Here is a 21126-nt window from a genome sequence, read left to right as displayed (position 1 = left end):
GTTTCACCATAAAAAATTCAGCATGCAAAATAATCAGTAATGTAGGAAATGAGGGACCCAAAAAAAAAAAAGCTATAAAACATATAGAAAACAAATAGCAAAATGTACAGGTAAGTCCCTCCTTGTCAGTAATTATCTTAAATGTATGGATTAAACTCTCCAGTCAAAAGACAGATTGGCAGAATGGATATAAAAAAATGCTCCAATGTGTACAAGAGGCTCACTTTATATCAAAAAACACAAATAAATTGAAAGTAAAAGAATGGTAAAAGATATTCCATGCAGATAGTAACCATAAGAGATCATGAGTGGTTATACTAATATGATACAAGATAGACTTTAGTAAAAAAAATGTTACAAGAGACAAAGAAGGATACTGTATATTAATAAAAGTTTCAATACAGGAAGAAGATATAACAGTTACAAGTATTTATGTACCTAATAACAAATCGTTAAAATATATGAAGCAAAAATTTGTAGAATTGTAGTGAGAAATATGCAGTTTTCTATAATAATAATTAGAGACTTCACCCCCACCCCCACCCCTCACTCTCAGTAGTGGATAGGAAAACTAGACAGAAGATAAGTAAGGATATAGAGGACTTGAGCAACACAATAAGCCAACTAGATCTAACAAGGTATACAGAACACTCTACCCAGTAATAGCAGGATATTACTTTTTTTTTCAAATGCACATGGGGCATGCTCCAGGATATGCTGTATATTAGCTCACAGATTAAGTTTCATCAGATTTAAAAGATTTCATACAAAGAATCTTCTCCAACCACAATGGGATTAAGTTAGAAATCAGTAATAGAAGTAAAACTGGAGAATTCACAAATATGTGGAAATTAAACAACACACTCTTAGACAACCAGTGGGTCAAGGGAGAAATTACAGGGGAAATGAGAAAATGCATAAAGCTGAATTAAAATGAAAACACAACATACCGAAACTTATGGAACACAGTGAAAGCGGTGCTCAGAAGGAAATGTATAGCTGTAAAATGCTTACATTAAAAGAAGGATCCCAAATCAGTAACCTAACTTCACACCTTAAAGAGCTAGAAGAGCAAACTGAACTCAAAGCTAGCAGAAGGAAAGAAATAATTAAGATTAGAGCAGAAATAAATAAAATAAAGAATAGAAAAACAATAGAGAAAATCAACAAAACCAAGAATTGAGTTTTCAAAAAAATTAACAAAATTGATAAACCTTTAGCTAGACTGATTAATTAAAAAAACTTGAATTACTAAAATCAGAAATGAAAGTGGGGATATGACTACCAATTCTATAGAAGCAAAAAGGATTATAAAAGAATACTGTATGAATTCTGGCATTGGGATTGACATGTATACACTGATGTGTATGAAATTGATGACTAATAAGGACCCGCTGTATAAAAAAATAAATAAAATTCAAAAATTAAAAAAAAAATACTACGAACCATTGTATGCCCACAGATCGGATAACCTAGATGAACTGGACAAATACCTATAGAAACACAGAGCTTACCAAGACTTAATCACAAAGATCTAGAAAATCTGAATAGACCTATAACTAGTAAGGAGATTGAATCAGTAATCAGAAACCTCCTGACAAAGGAAAGCCCTGAACCTGACAGCTTAACTGGTGAATTATACCGTACATTTAAAGGAGAACTAATTAATCAATCCTCCTCAAACTCTTCCAAAAAACTGAAGAGGAGAAAATGCTTTCTAACTCTTTTCTATGAAGCTAGCATTGCCCTCATACCAAAGCCGGATAAAGACACTACAAGAAAAGAAAACTGTAGTTCCTTATGAATAAGAAAACAATTTCCCTTTTGAACATTATTACAAAAATTCTCAACAAAATACTAGCAAACCAGAATCATATTGTGCACCATGACAAACTGGGATTTACTTCTAGAATGCAAGGATGGTTCAACATAAAAAAATCAAGCAGTGTAATATACCACATTAACAGAAGGAAGCAAAAAATCACATAATCATCTCAAGTGATGTTGAAAAAACATTGGATAAAATTCATCTGTCTTCCATGATAAAAAACACTCAGCAAACTAGGAATAGAAGGAAGCTACCTCAACATTATAAAAGGCATATATGAAAAACCCATAGTGAATGTAATACTCAATGGTGACAGATTGAAAACTTCTCCTCTAAGATCAGGAACAAGACAAGGATGCTTACTTTCACTACTTCTATCCAACATAGTACTGGAAGTCCTAGCCAGAGCAATTAATCAAGAAAAAGGAAGGAAAGGAAAGAAGTAAAATTATCTATGTTTACAGATAGCATGAGCCATGTAGAAAATCATGAAATCCTACACACAAAAATTAGAACTAATAAAATAATTCAGCAAATTAGCAGGGTGCAAAACCAGTATACACAAATCAGTTGCATTTCTGTAACTAACAATGAACAATCTGAAAAGGAAATTAAGAAAATCATTCCATTTACAATAGTGTCAAAAAGAATAAAATACTTAGGAATTAAAGAGGTGAAAAGCTTGTACACTAAAATCTACAAAACATTGATGGAAAAAAGAAGACATAAATAAATGGAAAGACACTGATGTTCATGGATTAGTAGTCTTATAATTAAGATGTCAGTACTGCCCAAAGCAATGTACAGATTCATGCAGTCACTAGCAAAATCCTAACAACATTTTTCCTTGCAGAAATTGAGAAATTCATTCTAAAATTTGCATGGAATCTCGAGAGACCCTGAATAGCCAAAACAATCTTGGAAAAGAAAAAGTTGGAAGACTCATTTCCTGATTTCAAAATTTACTACAAAGGTATAGTAATCAAAACACTGTGATACTGGCATAAAGACAAACATATAGACCAGTGGAATCGAATAGAGAGCCCAGAAATATACTCTGACATATGTGGTCAAATGCTTTTCAACAAGACTACAAAGACCATTCAATGGGGAAGTGACAGTCTTTTGAACAAGTGGTGATGGGAAGACTGGATATGTACATGCAAAAGAATGAAGTTGGACCCTTACCTAACATCATATACAAAAATTAATTCAAAATGGGTTACAGACCTGAATGTAAGAGCTAAAACTATAAAAATCCTAGAAGAAAACATAGGGGAAAACTTCCTGACATTGGATTTGGCAATAATTTCTTGGATATTATACCAAAGGCACAGGCAACAAAAGAAAAAAGTAGACAAATTGGTCTTCACCAAATTTTAGAACTCATGCATCAAAGGACACTATAAACAGAGTAAAAAGGCAACTCAAAAAATGGGAGAAAATACTTGCAAATTACATATCTGATAGTATCCAGAATATATAGAGAACACCAAAAATTCGACAACAACAACAAAACTAAACAACCTGATTTTAAAATGGGCAAAGGACTTGAATAGACATTTCTCCAAAGAAGATACACAAATGGCCAGTAATCATATGAAAAGATATTCAGTGTCACTAATCATTAGGGAAATGCAAATCAAAACGACAATGAGATATTATGTTACTCTCATTAAAATGCTGTTACTAAAAAAAATTGTAAAATAACAGGTGTTGACAAGGATATGGAGAAATGGGCACCCTTGTGTACTGTTCTTGGGACCATAAAATGGTGCAGCTCCTTTGGAAAACAGTATGATGTTTCTTAAAAAAAATAGAATTTTAATATGATCCACTTCTGGGTATATACCCCAAAGAAGTGAAAGCAGGGTCATGAAGAGAAACTTGTACACCCATGTTCATAGCAGCATTATTCACAATAGTCAAAAGGAGGAAGCAACTCAGTGTTCACTGAAGGATGAATGGGTAGACAAAAATGTGATATATACACTCAATTAACTATCATTCAGCCTTAAAAAAGGAAGGAAACTCTGACACATGCTACAAGGATGAACCTTGAGAACATTATGTTAAATGAAATAAGCCAGTCACAAAAGTATAAATACTGTACAAATACTGTATGATTACACTCAAATGAAGTGCCTGGAGTAGTCAAATTCATAGAGACAGAAAGTAGAATGGTGGTTGCCAGGGGCTAGAGCAGGATGGGGAATGGAGAATTGGTGTTTAATAGCTGCAGAATTTCAATTGAGGAAGATGAAAAAGTTCTGTAGATGGATAGTAGTGATTGTTCCACAACAATCTGAGTGTACTTAATGCCGCTAAACCATACACTTAAAAATGTAGATTTCATATTATACATATTTAACAGAATTTTTAAAAACCCACCCTGCTTACTGTCTTTGCACCATCTATAAGCTCATCAAGGTAGGACTGTGTGTACACCTTTGTCGTTATTTCCCCAGTGCCTTGTACATGTGCAGGTGATCAAGAAATTTTTGTGGCATCTGTGAACTCATAAATGAGCGACTAATGCCATTTTCTAACATCCTTTGCAAAGGATTTAGTGCTGAAGTTGTGTAAACACTGGCTTTCCTTTTTTAATTCCTCAATTAATTTACTTCTGAGAAGCCTTTTGTATTCTAAGCATGTCACACAGATGTGGTGTCCTAAACTCTGGAAGAAAGTGTTTCTACATAAATGCAATTACATATTTACACCTCCCACACAGCCCACTGTGCTATGGGTGGTCCCCTTCAGCCCCTCTCACATCTTGTCCTTCAAGGAGGAGGTATCAAGATGGAGCTGATAAAACAAGTGTGGTGGGAAAGAACTGTTCTGAGAGCGTGCTTGGCTGCTACAAACGACTTCACCTCTGAGCCCTGTTAAATCAGTCTTTAGAGCAACAGAAGAAGTGGCTGCTGTGAGAGCAGAGTCACTTTGGTCATTTTTGAGGACTTGTAAAGCATGGAAGCCAGTACTAAAACAACCCTGGCATTGTTGCAGGAAGGGGGATCCCTTCTAGGGCCCAAGAGTGGGCTCTTGTCTAACACTTGGAAATGAATTGACCAGGGAGACGTGTGCTAACAAAGCAAGAGACTTTATTGGGAAGGGGTACCCGGGTGGAGAGCAGGAGGGTAAGGGAACCCAGGAGGACTGCTCTGCCACATGGCTCGCAGTCTCGGGTTTTATGGTGATGGGATTAGTTTTCGGGTGGTCTCTGGCCAATCATTCTGACTCAGGATCCTTCTTGGTGGTGTGTGCATCGCTCAGCCAAGATGGATTCCAGCGAGGAGGATTCTGGGAGGTTGGTAGGACATATGGACTGGCGTCTCCTTTTGACCTTTCCTGAATTCTTCAGGTTGGTGGTGGCTTATTAGTTCCATGTTCCTTACTAGGACTTTGTCGTAAAACAACTCATGCAGATGGTTACTGTGGTGCCTGGCCAGGGTGGGCGGTTTTGGTCAGTGGTTCCCCTACCAGCATCATGCAGAGTGGTCCTGTTTTAAAACAAGGAACAAAGGAGCTTTGTAAATCACAGAGCAGTGAGCTTGGTTCTTGTATCAGTCAGGGGTTTTGATTATAAGCAGAAGAAACTAGATCTGGGATACCTGAAGGAGAAGAGGAAACATGTTTTTGGAGCCGTATACGGAGGAGCCCAGAATCAAAAGGAAGGCTGGGTCACCAGCCTCAGAACTGGGGGGAGGGTAAGGGGCAGGAGACTCAAGGGAGAGGGGCCAGGCAGCAGGAGAGAGCAAGGCTGAGTTCCGGCCAGGAGTATGGGCTGCAGTCTTGCTGCCACTGTTGTGTCCTGGGACCATCTCTCCACTGCCAGTGCCCCTCCAGGGCTTCTGTGGCAGGCAGAGTGAGTTTCCACCTGCTTTGGTTTCTACAGTGGAAAGAGGGTTCCTTCCTTTCTCCAGAGCTCCCCCAGTGGGGAACTTTCCCCAATGAAAACAACATCTTTAGCCAAAAGAGAAAAGGAAATTTTAAAAATCCCAGCGAAGTGTCCAGACACTACACAGACCAAAGCATAAAAGAGGTTCACTCACATGACATATGATTCTATGGTTCCACTTTGGGGTATATACACAAAATGAATTGAAAGCAGAGTCTCCAAGAGATATTTGTTCATGGCAGCATTATTCACAAATAATTCACAAAAGGAGGAAGTAACCCAAATGTCCATTGAAGGATAAACAAATATATATGTGTACATATATACACAATAGAATATTATACAACTTTAAAAAGGAAAGAAACTGATGCATGCTATGACATAGATGAACCTTGAGGACATTATGTTAAGGAAATAAGCCAATCACAAAAAGACAGGTTCTGTATGAGTCCACTCATAAGAGGTGCCTAGAGTAGTCAAATTCATAGAGACAGAAAGTAGTGGTGGTTGCTGGGGGCTGAGGGGAGAGGGGAATGAGAAGTTGTTGTTTAATGGGTACAGAGGTCCAGTTTGGGAACATAAAAAAGCTCTGAAGGTGGATGGTGGTGATGGTAGCACAATAATGAGAATGTATTTAACACTACTGAACTGTATACTTAAAAATGGTTATGATGGTAAATTTTATGTTATATGTTTTTTACCACCATAAAAAAAATGAGATGCACTCACTAATTCCATTCAGTTATATTTATTGGGTACCTAATTTGCGCTGGGGACTTCCTAGGGACTGGGGATCGAGTAGGGACCACAACAGGTCCCATCCTTATGGAGCTCATATGGTGGCACCAACAGACAGTACTCAACACACAAATCAGGGATTTGTGTGCAAATTTTATAAACTGCTATGCAAAGATCCAGGTGATAGCAAGTGACTGGGGCAGTCAGGGACACCTCTGTGATGAGTGACCCTCCACTTAGAAGGGAAGGCATTACACTGACATAAGGAGCCAGCCAGTGGGAGTCAGTCTGGCATTTGGGAGGCACAGGGAGAGGTGATTCCTGGTGGGTGATGGGGAGGGTGGGGCACAGTGAGAGGTGCTCCGGCCTCCCCCTCAGGGGTCAGGGCATGGAGAGCCGGCTTCACTGCATGTGCGACGGGGAAGCTGTGCAGGGGTCAAGTAGAAGAGTGGTATACACTGATTTGTGTTTTAAAAGATCCCTCCACCTGGCTCAGAGGGGTATAGAGTCCCACTGGGCTATGTGTCCCAGCAATCCGCTCACCTGTGCAGGAATGTGTGGAGGGAGAAACTTCAGCCAGACCTGTGTCTCTGAGCTGTCAGCAAGCCGCAGTGGGTGCCCTGAGTGGGCTTTGGTTGATTTTCCAAATATGCTGTAGTGCCTTTTTATGTATGTGACTTTATTTTCCTTTGGTTGGGGGTGGTGGTGACACAGAAGCAGGAATATTTTAAAGAACAAATTGCAGATGGAAACAGGTGGTGCTGACACTAGAAGCCGTGGGTTTGGGCAGCCAAATTGGAAAATGGGGCCACTTGAAAGAGCTTTGGTTGTTTTTAGCTTCCTTAACAACCACAGAGTGGAATGAAAACCTGAGCCGCTCCAGGCAAGTTCTGTTTGGAGGAAAAATGACATCAATTTGACTCAATTACCATGTGAAACAGACAACAAGCCTCTCCGGTGAGCAGAGAAACTAGCAGCAGTGCTAGAGCGCTCACTGGTTCCCACACCCCAGTGGCCATGATGGGAAGCTGCTGGGGGCCTTGTGGAATGCAGATGGCTGGGCCCACCCCCCTCCACCGGGTTCTGATTCATGGGGTCTGGGGTCGGCTCCAGAATGCATTTCCAAAATGTGCTCAGGCCATGTTGGTGCTGCTGCTTCAGGGACCCCTCTCAGGGGGACTGCTAGAGAATATAGCCCCCTCCAGGGCGCGGGTCTGGATGGGTGCGGCCTGCGATGTGAGGGAGTCACCTCCACTTCCCATCTGTCCCTGGGGAGGCCCTAAGTCACCAGGTAGGTGGTGCTCATGTGAAAACCCCACCTGGCATTGCGAACAGCTCCTCCCCACGTGCCCCCATCACCTGTCCCTGTCTACCCCCCCCGACCGTGTCCCCTGTTGCCCAGCCAGGGGAGCCCTGCAGTGTGCTGCTGGCAGTGGGTCCACCCACTTGGCCCCCAGGCTGCCAAGGAAATGTGACAAATGAAGCTGGGGCTCTGAACACTTGCCAGGATGCAGCCAGAGCTGGATGCAGGAGACATACTTTCCAGACAATTGGTTGTGCTCTTCCCTGCCCATCCAGGTGTCTCCCTAAACATCATGGGGCCGCTGCCTCCAAGACTCTCCTGAGTGTGAATTTCCATGGCAGAGGAGAACAGGGAGACTTCCTTACATGTCTTTGAGGCCTGCTGCTTTGTGTTCTGTGGCTGTCGTCGGATTCTCGTCTGGCTCGCCCGGCTCGCCACTGGGCCTTGAGGGAGATCCTGTGCGTCTGCCTGGCCCTGCGCTCTGCTGGGCTTTGTGGGAACGTGGTCTGCTCAGGTGACAAGGTGCTTTAGCTGTGGTCGCTCCTGCCTGCTCTTCTGAACGTGGGCATCCCAGTTACACATCAAGGGGGGTACCTTCCGGCAGGCTTACTAGAGAACGTTGTTCAGAGCATGAAGCTTCTTGTCTTAAATTAATTAATGAAAAAGTTTTAATTTGGTAAAATACACATAACAGGATTTACCATATAGTCATTTTTAAGTGTACAGTTCAGTATCATTAATTATATTCACATTGTTGTGCAATCAAACCTGAGAACTTTGTCATCTGGCGAGACGGAAACTCTACACTCATTAAACAACAGTTCCCCATCTCACCCTCCGTCCCAGCCTCTAGAGCATGAAGCTTTTCTCCCCCTCCAGCTCACATATTTTTTGTGTATTTGCTCCAAGAAAAGTACCTGAGCCTTTTGGGGTCACGGTACATGGGGTGTGCAGAACTGTCCTCAGCCGGAGAGCGGGGGATTCTGATGAGGGAGTTTGTTTCTATAGCTTTGTCCTTCCTGAAACTTGCATCATTCCATTCAGGCTCTGTTCTTTATGCTGCTTTCAGGGGGCGTGTCAGAACATCACTGAGAATTGCTTTCCTGTGTTATTGCTTTAAACCCACAATATTCTTTAATGTCTTTGGCTGCCATTGCTGTTACAGGCATTGTTTAGATTGCACCTTGAAACCCTGTGTGACTTGACTTTTCTCCCTCATAATTTCAAGTTTTCATTCTTTCTAGTTTTCATGTTTTGAATTGAGGTTTTCCAGTTTGGGCCCAATCCTAAGGCTGAATATTTCTGGAAAAATTTGATTTACAGCCGTTGGGTGGTTCTCAGAAAAAAGGAAAAAGTTATGTGCTTTTCCCTTCTTCACCCAGGTTTAAGGATAGGTAGTTAAGGTATGACTTCAGAATTGGCCTACAGATGGTGTAGTATAAAAAAAATGACTGCAATTTTGTCCTTGAGGAAAGAAAAAGTTTTGGGAGGGGGTAGTGAGATCAGAAGAACTGAATATGTTGTATTTTTCCTTGTGGGAAAGAATATTAAATTACACAAAGATTCTGTTTTGCTTTAATAATAGTTTTCAAAGAGAAAAATCCAAGCACTGACACAGCTAATTCCTTTGTCACACAGATGCTCAAGCACTGTGCGTGCCTGGCTTCTGCCGCTTGTGTGCCCGACGCCGTGTCCAGCTTCACATGGCCTGAATTAACTGTGGCCACGCTGTTGGCTGTGGTCATTGCTTTATGTTGCTGCTGATGTACTGGAGAGAAAATTTTAATGCCCCTGCTAGAAAATTCTCCCTCTGGATTATGTCTGTCAGGAAAAAAAAGCATATTCAAAACCAAGTGAAATAAGTTAGACAGAGAAAAACAAACACTGTATGATTTCACTTATATGTGGAATCTAAAAAACCTGAACTCATAGATACAGAAAACAGATTGGTGGTTCCCAGAGGTGTGGGGTAGGGGTATGGGTAGAGGTGGTCAAAAGGTACAAGCTTTTATTTGTAAGATAAATAAGGTCTGGAGATGTAAGATACAGCATGGTGACTATAGTTAACAGTACTGTATGGTATATTTGAAAGTTGCTAAGAGAGTAGGTCTTAAAAGTTATTTCACAAGAAAAACAATTGTAATTATGTGAGGTGATGGATGTTAACAACTTATTGTGGTAATCATTTTGAGATATGTATATATTATATATACTATGTTATATAGTATAATATATATAATCATGTTGTATACCTGAGCCTAATACAATGTTGTATATCAATTATATATCAATAACGCTGAAGAAAAGGACATAATGAAACAAAATTATTTTCCCAATTTAAAAAGAAAAGGGGGCTTCCCTGGTGGCGCAGCGGTTGAGAGTCCGCCTGCCGATGCAGGGGACACGGGTTCGTGCCCCAGTCTGGGAAGATCCCACATGCCGGGGAGCGGCTGGGCCCGTGAGCCATGGCCGCTGAACCTGTGCGTCCGGAGCCTGTGCTCTGCAACGGGAGAGGCCACAACAGTGAGAGGCCCGCGTACCGCAAAAAAAGAAAAAAAAAAAAAAAAGAAAAGGGAATATTTAAAAGATTCTTATCTCTTCCCTCTATATCTTACACTACTACCCTCATCACCTACTCCATTGTACCTCCCTGAATCCTGCTGTCTCCTGAGAAGGAACTCAGGAGGATCGTAATGATCTGGGTATCCTCAAATCCTATGGTTCTCTTCTGTCTACGTCACCTTTCGTTCCTTTGCCTTACTTGAGTTTTCCTATCTCTCTTCTCCTTGAATCCTTTGATTTCTTTATGTTGAGATCCTTATAATTAAGTTCTACCAACAAGAGGTGCAAAACTGAGAGGGGCATATCCTTTTCTGTTACTATAACTTTATCTCACTGACAAACTTTGGTTAGAATGAGGAATTCAGGGAAAAAAGGAATATGGCCTTTTTGGCTGGACAATCTGGATATGGATTGTAGTCATAGTTGACTGGCAGCGGGTCTTGAGCTGGTGGCTTTATGTCACTGAGTCGAGGTTGGTGGAGACACCAACCTTGATGGGTTGTGATGAGGGTTAGAGAAGATACAAGTTGACACGTGGCAGATGGCCACAGGCATGGACCTCCCCCATCCTTTCATAAAGATCCCCTTCACCTTCCTGCAGGAAACACCAGAATCAGCAGACATCCATTTCTGTTTTTCAAAATCACCTGTCCTATACATTTTTTTCAACCAACTGATTTCCAGTTTATCTTTGCATGTATATGTTTGTATGCACACATGTGTGTGATTCCAGAGTTTTCTGTTTTACTTGTTTCTCTTGAGGAATTTATATTTATGGGAGTTTTTTGGACTCAGAAGGCCTTTTAAATAAAATCTGGGCTATATATCTCACATATATGTATTTTTTTGTTCCAATAAGACTTTATTATGAACATTGAAATTTGAATTTCATATAATTACTCTTCTTTAGATTTTTTTTGTACTGCAAGAACAGTTTAAAAAAATTTTTTTAATTAATATAATTTTTAATGAATAGAATTTATATTTCATTTTATAAAATACATTTATATTTTATTCAGTTATATTTTGTGTTTTAGATTTATAGGAAAATTGAACAGGTAGTACAGAGAGTTCCCATACACAATTTCCCCTATTATTGACATTTTACATTAGTATGGTATGTTTGTTATAACTAATGGACCAATATTGTTACATTGTTATTAACTCAAGTCCATAGTTTGTGCAGATGTCCTTAGTTTTCACCTACTATCTTTTCTTTGTTCCAGGATCCCATCCAGGATACCGCTGTTGTTGTTGTTTTTATTTTTGTATTTATATCTCTATCTATTTCTTTTTTTCTCTCTTGACAGGTATTCAATATGTTTCAGCACCAGAGCCTTGGAATTAAAGTTAACATTCAAGTTACCAAACTTGTCCTGCTACGACAGCGTCCTGTAAGTCCCCATCAGCACAGTAATGGAAAATGTAACTGGTCTCCAGGCTTCCTAGTTGCTGTTGAGCGCTGAGGAGGAGTCCAAATGTTGTATTTTATCCTCCTTCCCTGGCTTTACAGATGGCAACACTGTGCCCTGGGCCAGGGACCAGGGATGCCTGGTGCGAGGAGGACAGGTACTGTTACTGGAGGCTTGGTGTGTGGTTAATCTGCTCAGAATCTCAGGGGAACCCTGAGCAGTGGGCCTGTGTGCCTCCCTCCTTCACTCCCGCATGTTTCATGGGTGCAAAGTTGATGGTGAGGTCTTTGGAATCATGGCTACTCTTCTGGAGCTATACCTGAGCTTCAGGCCAAATTTGGGTGCCCTGTAGCATCATTTTCTGGTCTTTTGATTGCATTTCCTTATGAAAGTGTTACCTGCAGAGTTAAGCAGTGAATGTGAGAACGTTGGGTATGCTGTTCAGTTTGCCAAGAAGAAGAAAGCTTTTCTTTAATGACATAGTCTTCATTCGAACTTATAGATAAGGCCCCTGATGGCCTCTCTCTGGGTCTCTGCATCTTCCTACCAGCATTGTGGGCAGGTGACATTGAATGACGCCCCGGCGAGCAACTGTCTCCACCTTAACATCCACACTGTGGTCAGAGCATGAACTCTGGCTTCCCTGGGCATTTGCTTCTGTAACTGCCCCCCTGATTTCTTTTAGGCCAAATTGTCCATTGGGCATCATGGTGAGCGGTCACTGGAGAGCTTCTGTCACTGGCAGAATGAGGAGTATGGAGGCGCACGGTACCTCGGCAACAATCAGGTTCCAGGAGGCAAGGACGATACGCCCCCCGTGGATGCCGCTGTATTCGTGACCAGGTAAAACTAGACTCTGCCTGGAGCTGCAAAGGAGAAAGGGAGGGTATTTTCCATTGGAGAGGACAGATGGCAATTTGCTAGGAATTCAGGCTTGGAAATCAGACTTTGGGTCACATGTCCGAACCTTGGATTCCTCTTCAGTAAGATGGGGATAAATGATAGTCCTACCTCCAAGGTGTGAGGATTAAATGAGCACAGGAAGCACTTCTCACAGTGCCTAGCCCAAAGTAAGGACACAAGTGTTAGCTATTATTATTGCTATTCTTATCATTAATATAAAACTACAGAAATCCTAGTTACCCAAGACTCTTAAAACTTCCAAGAAAATTCATCTACTATCTCTTCCCAGCACCAAATATAATGCTTACTGGAAAGAGCTCATCTGTGTTTGAGGCTGCTTCCAAAGTGGGAGAAGTGAATACCCTGATTTTCCTGTGGAGAGAAGTCCATGCAAGCGTGTGGGTGCTGTGCACAGCCCATCCATGGGCACTCTTGGGACAACAGCAGTGGGCAGAGATGCCTGTGGAATTCACGTAGAGGCTCCATTTGAAGCAAGAAGCTGAGTTTCTTTATAGGCTACAGAGCTGGACTTACTCTTCCTGACTGAGAGGGAAGCCAAGGAGCACGGCAATGGACAATAGAAACCAAAGGCAGCTTTCTGTGCAGATAGCAGCAATGTTATTTTAGTTTTCTAGGGCTTCAGTAACAAATTACCACAAAATGGGTGGCTTAAACAACAGAAATTTATTTTCTCACAGTTTTGGAGGCCAGGAGTCTGAAATCAAGGTGCGGGCAGGGCCGTGTCTCTCTGAGGGCTCAGGAGGGGAGGATCCTTCCGCCTTCTTCCTAACTTCTGGTGGTTGCTGCAATCCTGGGCATCCCTTGTCTTGTAGATGCATCACTCCAGTCTCCTCCTTCGTCACATGGTGTTCTCCCTGTGCCCACATTTCCTTCTTCGTGTAAGGACACCAGTCGTTGGATTGGGGCCCAGCTTAATCCAGTGTGACCTCATCTTAACTTGATTACATCTGCAGTGACCCTCTTTCCAAATAAGATTACATTCACAGGGACTGGGTGTGGGGTTAGGACTTGAACATATCTTTTGGGGGACACAGTTCAACCCATGATAGGTATAGATGTGGCTATTTCATTTTTTCCCTATGTCTCAAATCTCTGTTAGAAAAATTGATTTTCCTTGGTTGTTTTACTTCAAAGATGTAAATAAAATGTGTTATGTGTTCACACCAAAATCCCCTTTTAGAAAATATGTGGAAATGTTTTGTGATAATTTAATCCATTAGGTTAAAATACAAAATTTTATTTTTTTGAATGAATATATCAACTTTGAATTTTAAGATTTTTTTTTAAATTTACGGAAACTACTTCCAAAATTACATGCTTTCTTTTTCTCCGAGTTCAGAGAAAGGGAACAGTTTACCATGTCTTTAGCTTAAAGATAGCCTGCCCTTCTAAGAAGAGTTAAATCTGGTTTAAGACTTTGGTTTTGAGTCCAGAAGGGCTCTTATTTTGCATCTCTTGGGCCATAAACAACAAGCCCCTGGCCTGATGACATCCTGAAGGTAGCTGGGGATGATCTGTGACCCCAGCTTCAGGCACCCTGTACCAGGCAATGTAGCACCCTAGGGTTCTCCTCTTAAAAAAACCCAGAACATGCACATTGCCACCATCAGACACCAACTAGATGCCTAATCACTCCTGTAGATGATTCATCAATTGCCAGCCCTAAAGGGTTAAAATGTGATCTGTAGCTCACTGATCCATTATGAGAACACTTGCTGCTTCTACAGGATGTGATTAAATGTATAATGGAACATTTGAGAAGTCTATTCAATAATTCTGATTGCCAGCATTGGCTGGTGGTCTACCAGGAACCAAGGACAAGGCGTGAGCATGACCTTGTACTTGCCTTAGATCTGGGTTTGCCCACCCTGGTGAGTGCTGGGAAGCCCTAGGTACCACCTCTCCCAGCAGCTCTGGCTCCCACACTCACTGGCCAGAGGCTGCCGTGGCTCAAGGCACTTTGAAATAGCTTTTGGAGCCTATGGGGCTTTCCATAAAGCACTGAAGATTACAGTATTGGTCTTATGGCTACCACCCTTTGAGAGTGGATTTGATTTGTGGGGCAGGCAGAAGTCCTTGCAAACCATATCTATATGTGACTATAAATTAATGTGATTGATTTTCCAAATGATAATTAAATGAGGACTAAAGACCTTTCCTAGAGAGGAGCTCTAAATAACATCATCTTTGGAATATGCAGCTAAACTTCCAAGGTTATTACTTTGAAAGTGGTTTGTGTAAATACTATATCAAATGTATAAATTCTGGTGTTTTGTTAAAAATAATAACCTATGGGAATTTTCCCTGTATTGCTTCTTTGCTTTCCTGCTGTTTCCTTCCTTGTCTGGGTAGAGAAAACACTTGCAAGTGATCTTGGTTTGGGAACGACTAACTTTTTTCCAGAGGCAGTAGATGTTACCAAAATTAGTGTAGACAAAACTTCTGGATTAGCCTTTTTACAAAACACCATCAGAGAGACTGAAGGCACCCTCAGCCTGAGAATGCTGTCCATTAGGCTTTATATTTTCCTTTCTCTTTTTCCTGTCTCCTAACAGCTTATTTACCATACTGGAAATATTTTGCATAAAAATGTTCTTTACATCTCACACCCATTAGGATGCCTGAGTTTTTAAAAAAACTCAAACAACAGAAAATAACAAGTGTTGGTGAGGATGTGGAAACATTGGAACCCTTGTACCCTGTTGGTAGGAATGTAAAATGGTACAGCCAATGTAAAATGTACAGAAATGGTACAGTATGCAATTCCTCCAAAAATTAAAGATAGAACTACCATATGATCCAGCAACTCCACTTCTGGGTATATATCCAAAAGGATTTTGAAGAAATTCATACACCTATATTCATAGTAGCATTAGTAATAATAGCTAAAATGTGGAAGCAACCCAAGTGTCCATCAGTGGATAAATGAGTAAACGAAATGTGGTGTTTCCATACAAATGGAATATTATTCAGCCTTAAGAAGGAAGGAAATTCTAACACTAGTTACAACGTGGATGAACCTGGAGGACATTTTGCTGAGTGAAATAAACCAGTCATAAAAGGACAAATCCTTTGTGATCCCACTTATATGACATACCTAGAAAGTTAAATTCATTGAGACAGAAATGGTAGTGGCCGGGAGCTGTGGGGAGGAGGGAATAGGGAGCTGTTTAATGGATATAGAATTTCACTTTTGCAAGATGAAAAGAGCTCTGGAGATTAGTTGCACAGCAATGTGCATATACTCAACACTACAGAACTGTGAACTTAATAATGGTTAAGATGGTAAATTTTACTTGTATTTTACCACAATAAAAAACTTTTAAAATGTTCTTTTCTAACTAAGCACGTTGAAGGGGGTGGTCCTGATTGCAAGCGGGTGTTTCTGAGTGGGGAGGGGGGAAGCAGATGCCTTGTGGCCCGGGAAAGCCAGGTTTCTTCAGATGCAGGCAGAGCCGATGCGAAGGCCTCCATCCCGCTCTGTCACCTGCAGCCAGCCCAGGACCCTGTGTTGTCTCTCTCCATTTCGAGCCATCTTGATCCCTTTCACTTCTGTGGGGAGCTGCTGGACTGAACTGATTGGTGCCATCTGTCCTCTGGGTCCTCACAGACGTTAAACTCAAGACCTCCCATGAGGATGGGGTGGCAGTGATGGAGTCGGGGCTGGAAGCCAATTTGGCTGAGAAGCATCGTTTAATAATTAGAGGCTGAGAGCTGCAATTCCTTAGGTTGGGATAATAATGGACTGATGTTTTCACAGGGAAATTGGGTGTGAGGCAGTTGCTGCTCTGGAGAAGCAGTCCTTTCCTCCCAGAGTAATCCAAGCTGAGGGTCTAATTGGAGGCCGCACAGGCCAACGGTGTTTAGGGGCCGGCGTCCCCAGGTCTTGGGACTGGCTGATGTGAGGGTTTCTTCTCTTTTTGTTTTCCTTCCGGGCTGTGGCTGAGCCCGAGAGTGTATTCTCCTGGACGCCCACCAACCATACAGATGGCCAGTTGCCAAGATGTGAGCATGACATCGCGTCCAACAGAAGCTGCTGAGCAGGGAGCGGCGGGAGCTGCATATCCAGCAGCTGCAGCCGTGTGTAGGGCCAGCAAAGACCTCTTAGTAGACTGAGTTTGGGGGCCATATGGGACCCGCACAGACTGGACTTCAGGGGACTTCAACACCTGGCATGGCCTTGCCTTTGGCTCCACATGTCCTCCAGAAAGCCAGGAATTTTACCCCGCAAACCCGGGTCTATTCTCCTGGGAGACATCTGTAGCAACATGCATGGCCAGCCCAGAGTGCGACCACCAGGACATCCAGCTGTCCCTCCACCTTCCCTTCCCATGTAATTCCACCCAGTCCCACAGACGGTCCTCCCTCAACCTTTGGCCTTGCTCATGTGACAGCTTGGTGGGTACCTGTGGTGGTACGTTTTTCTGGGTTTCCAAACACAGGGGAGAGACAAGGCCACTGATGAGCTGACAGGGCACGCTGAAAGTGATCTGGAAATGTATGCCGGTCGTTTAGTAAAGGAGCCAGTATTTATTAAACCCCAGCTGTATGCCAGGCAATAGGTTATGCACAGGACTAGCTATGTAACTTGTGGTGCCCAGTGCAGAATGAAAACTCGGGACCCCACGTTAAAAATTTCTTAAGAATTTCAAGATGTTGAGAGCAGAGCGGTAAAGCAGGTTGGGGGATGGGAGGCTTCTGAGTGAGGGGCCTGCGTGATGGCACAGCTCACACATCCACGGAGCCTTCCTTCTGTTGAGGAACAAACAGCAGAATGTGAATGTGAACAGACTGAGAGGCTGGAGAGCTGCATTGGGACCTTTTTTTTTGATTCCCCAGTGACCCCTGCAGCCCCAACATGTGGGTTTGGCATGAGTTTGCAGTGGGAGCCAGGGTACCTGGAGATGAAGGTGACCCTGCAGGCAGAAGGCTTGCTTTTCTTTTTCTGAAAAAGGACCTTGAACAGGCAGGGGAGAGAAGACTCAAATTTTGGTGACCCTTTCAAGCCAGGCCTCTAATTGAGCTTGACTCACATATGGTGAGCCCACCATATGTCCTCCCACTTCCTTAGGAGAAGCAGTGGGTGACGCTGCAGGGTCCATCACTTGAGACCACATGTTTCCCTCCAGGGAAGCCGGGGGATGAGAGAACACACAATGCCCTGTCAGCCATCTTCCTCCAAGCTGGCCAGAGAGACAGCTAGAAGGAGCTGGGGCCAGTCCCCTCAGCAGCCCTGTTCAGTCTGTTTAGTTCTCTTCTGTGGGACTGATGGCCACACACCCTTTCTCCCTTTGCCCAGGTGAGGCAATGCGATGATGCTTTCAACACTTTTAGTTGCTCACTCTGGGAAACCCTGGAGCAAGATCTCAGGCCAGTCTGGTCTGTGTGTGTGTGTGTGTGTGAGAGAGAGAGAGAGAGAGAGAGACATGCCCAAAACATTCCAATGGGAAGGGTGTCAGATCAAGAATGTTGAGTTGGGGTTAGCTAGATACCAGACCAGTGAACATATTTATGTCCCTAATTTTATTTGTTTTCTTCTCTGCCTCTGTGTCTTCCTTGCCACCCTCTACTGCCTGTTAATTAGTCTTCTGAAAGGTCGTCCTTGACAGAAAAATCAAGGCACGAATCTTCATTTTCCTATGGCTATTCCATCTCCATTTCTATGGAGGCTCCCTTGATTTTGGAGGGGGTTATGAAAAGCCTGAGGGTCTTGAAGCCTTCCTTTTTCCTTTGTTAAAATTATTTTAAAATTGATTACCAAAATATATATGTTCATTATGAAAAAATTAGAGACGCAGTCAGCAAAACCCATGTGGGCTTCTTAGTTGATTGGCCCAGCTCCTAGCTGTCTCTCTGGCCAGCTTCAGGGCCACCTCTTCAAAGCTGTCACACCCATGCCAGCTGCCCTTTCCTCTGGGCTCACAGGATGTCCAGGGTGCCTGGCAAGACTTCTTGGCCTGAGGCAGTGGCCTGGACCAGGAAATTCTGTACATCAGAACCCCAAGTGGAATCTTTTAAACCTACAGATCTGGCCTCTGCGGGTCTAGTGGGCGGGTAGAGTCTTTGACAACTTTCAGGCCAGCCTGAAGCAGAGCCAGGGCTGGGAACAAGCAGGTTTTGCTCCACTCACATGGACATTCACATAGTGCTGAGAGGCGTTAGACATGGGTTACATTATGGAGGCAAATAGGATAGAATGTGCTGTGGTTTGGAGTGGAGGTAAAAGGAAAGCTGATGATATTACATTACCTTCTTGTCATTGTCCCCAGTGTGAATGGTAGATCAGATCCTTCCGTGAGAATAGAGTTTTGACAGAGAGTAGGAGAGGAATTGAGGACACTGAATGCCGAGGTGGGGATGGAGTGTCAGAAAGGGGAAGGTGTTATCTCATGAGGGAAGGCGATGTGTGACTCATCCAGGACCTGCCACTTTCACTGACAACTTTGCTTAGTGCCAGCCTGACCCATTTTTCTTCCCAGAGAATTTTTAAAAAGTGAACTGAGAAGAGGTGCCTTCAGAACACACCTTTTCAACCTGAAGCTGCACTGGAGTGTGTTTAGAGAGATGCAGATGAGTGGGTGCTTTCTACCAGTCCCCACGGTATGCCATGAGAAGATGAACGTGGGGCCAGGCACTGCTGTCCTCACCCAGTCCTGGGCAAGATACCTCGCCAGCCAGCGCTCTGGTCAGCTCCCAACTAGGGAACTTATGGGCAGAATAGTGGGAATGCTCTGGTTTTGGAAAAGAATGGCCCAGATTCCTCATTTCATACCTCACAGGCCAGAGGGAGGCCCTTGTACTTGCAGAACCGAGGCTGGATCAGATTTCGAGCATCTTTGCTGTTTCATTTGTCCACAGCCACACACCTGGGAGATCCTAGGGAGCTTTAAAGAATATAAGTTTTAGAAATGACTTTTTTGTTGTGTTCTCATGTAAGTGATACATGGTCATTCCAGCATCTAAAACCAGTTGCTGCCCAAGTAGAGTAACTTAGGAAGTCACTATAGTTTGATGATATTGACTAATAATTATCTCTGATACATGACTTGGTAAACATCTTCTGAAACTTTCAGCGTTGGAAGGAGTCCTTACAGCAACTGAGTGTTATTTATGGAATATTTCAGCTATGAAAGGAGGATCTTACATGGGGTAACTGGGCCTACCAGTTGGAAATGTGGTTAATCTTGGCAAACGCTGCTAGTTATTCTTCATTATAACAGGTGGCAACTAAAGTGATAACTTTGTTATGGGCAAGACGAATAATCAAGATTAATTAGACTAATTGACAATGTTTTCTTCTCCCATTCTTGGAGGTACTACACACCTGACTATTTCTTTTTTTAAAATTTTTTAGGACAGATTTCTGCGTACACAAAGATGAACCTTGTGACACCGTTGGTAAGTTTAGAGTTAAAATAATAACTCTATACCCTGTGATAATGTGGACACTTGATAACACAGTCTGAAGGAGCCATCCTCAAACAAACTCTGCCTTTTCTGTTACCTCTTTTTGGTAAATTTGGTTTCTGATTTTATTTTACTTTTCTTCTTTCCTAAAAAGTTTTGTAGTTGCTTATGGCAGAAGGCATCTAGACAAAGGGTTAGTAAGGAAGATATGAAAAGTTCAACCAAAGGAAGGAACCCTCAGGCTGTCCTGAAGTGACTGTAGTTGGGTTGCATTTGTCTCTGAGCCTCTTGATCTCCAGTGCAGGAGGGGGACCTCGCTGAATTACATGATTGTCATGAGACATAAGCTTCACCAAGTGTCATAAGAGGTGAAGTGTGACTGCAGGGCTGTGGGACTGGTGTCCTTCCACAGCCTTGGCATCAGGCTCATCGCTTTCTGGTCAAACGGAAGTGATGCTGACACGTAGTGCTGGCAAACACAGTTTCCCTCTCCCCCTGCCCTTCTACCTACACCTCCTCCCCCACCTTCCCCTTCACTTGCCATTTCCTTTCTCTCCTATCTTCAGTTATATCTGGCTTGCTCTTGAACTCTAATAGGTTTCAAATTGGAACCAGTCTTTGAGTGTAGGAATAGAGCACTTGGTTAACAGAAACCAATTTTGTCTGCTATAGCACAAACCTCTATTCACTAAGAGGTTGAAATATTGCACCACCAAAAGCAAGGTTTGGAATTGAATGTGCTTAGAATTGTAGGAAAATTGAAGGAAAACAGTATAGGATTGAATATATATTATTGTGGAATTCAAACGTTAAAAACCTGTGCTTCCCGTGGAGTACTGGCAGCGGGTAATCCCAGGCCTTCTCTCTGGCTCTTCCAGGTACAAGCTGGGTGACGTTCAGTAAATCTCCATAATCCATAAAATGGTCACTGTGGACTAGGTGACTTACAAGGTCTTTCCAAATCTAGTAGAATGATAGCTAGCATTTATGTCACATTTTAGAGTTTCAAAATGATTTTTTATATTATACTTTGGCAATCCTCTAGACAAAT

At 42.5% G+C, this 21126-nt stretch overlaps 1 protein-coding gene across 3 annotated transcripts in view; it reads left to right on the top strand.

The window, feature by feature from the left end:
• The window catches only part of ADAMTS17 (ADAM metallopeptidase with thrombospondin type 1 motif 17), a 359591-nt gene that overhangs the window by 75666 nt on the left and 262799 nt on the right, over nucleotides 1-21126 (top strand). For all 3 annotated transcript variants that reach the window (XM_022598898.3, XM_089906892.1, XM_089906891.1), the window contains exons 5-7: nucleotides 11643-11726; nucleotides 12430-12587; nucleotides 20023-20066. In XM_022598898.3, coding sequence (XP_022454606.1) covers nucleotides 11643-11726; nucleotides 12430-12587; nucleotides 20023-20066 — 286 coding nt within the window. The remainder of the gene's footprint in view (nucleotides 1-11642; nucleotides 11727-12429; nucleotides 12588-20022; nucleotides 20067-21126) is intronic.

This window comes from Delphinapterus leucas, chromosome 2 (assembly GCF_059928025.1).
Source record: "Delphinapterus leucas isolate spDelLeu-1000000601 "Yukka" chromosome 2, BTC_Dleu_Yukka2, whole genome shotgun sequence".
Classification (NCBI taxonomy): Eukaryota; Metazoa; Chordata; class Mammalia; order Artiodactyla; family Monodontidae; genus Delphinapterus; species Delphinapterus leucas.
Note: the sequence above shows the minus strand (reverse complement) of the source record. Positions and strands in the feature narration are given on the sequence as shown.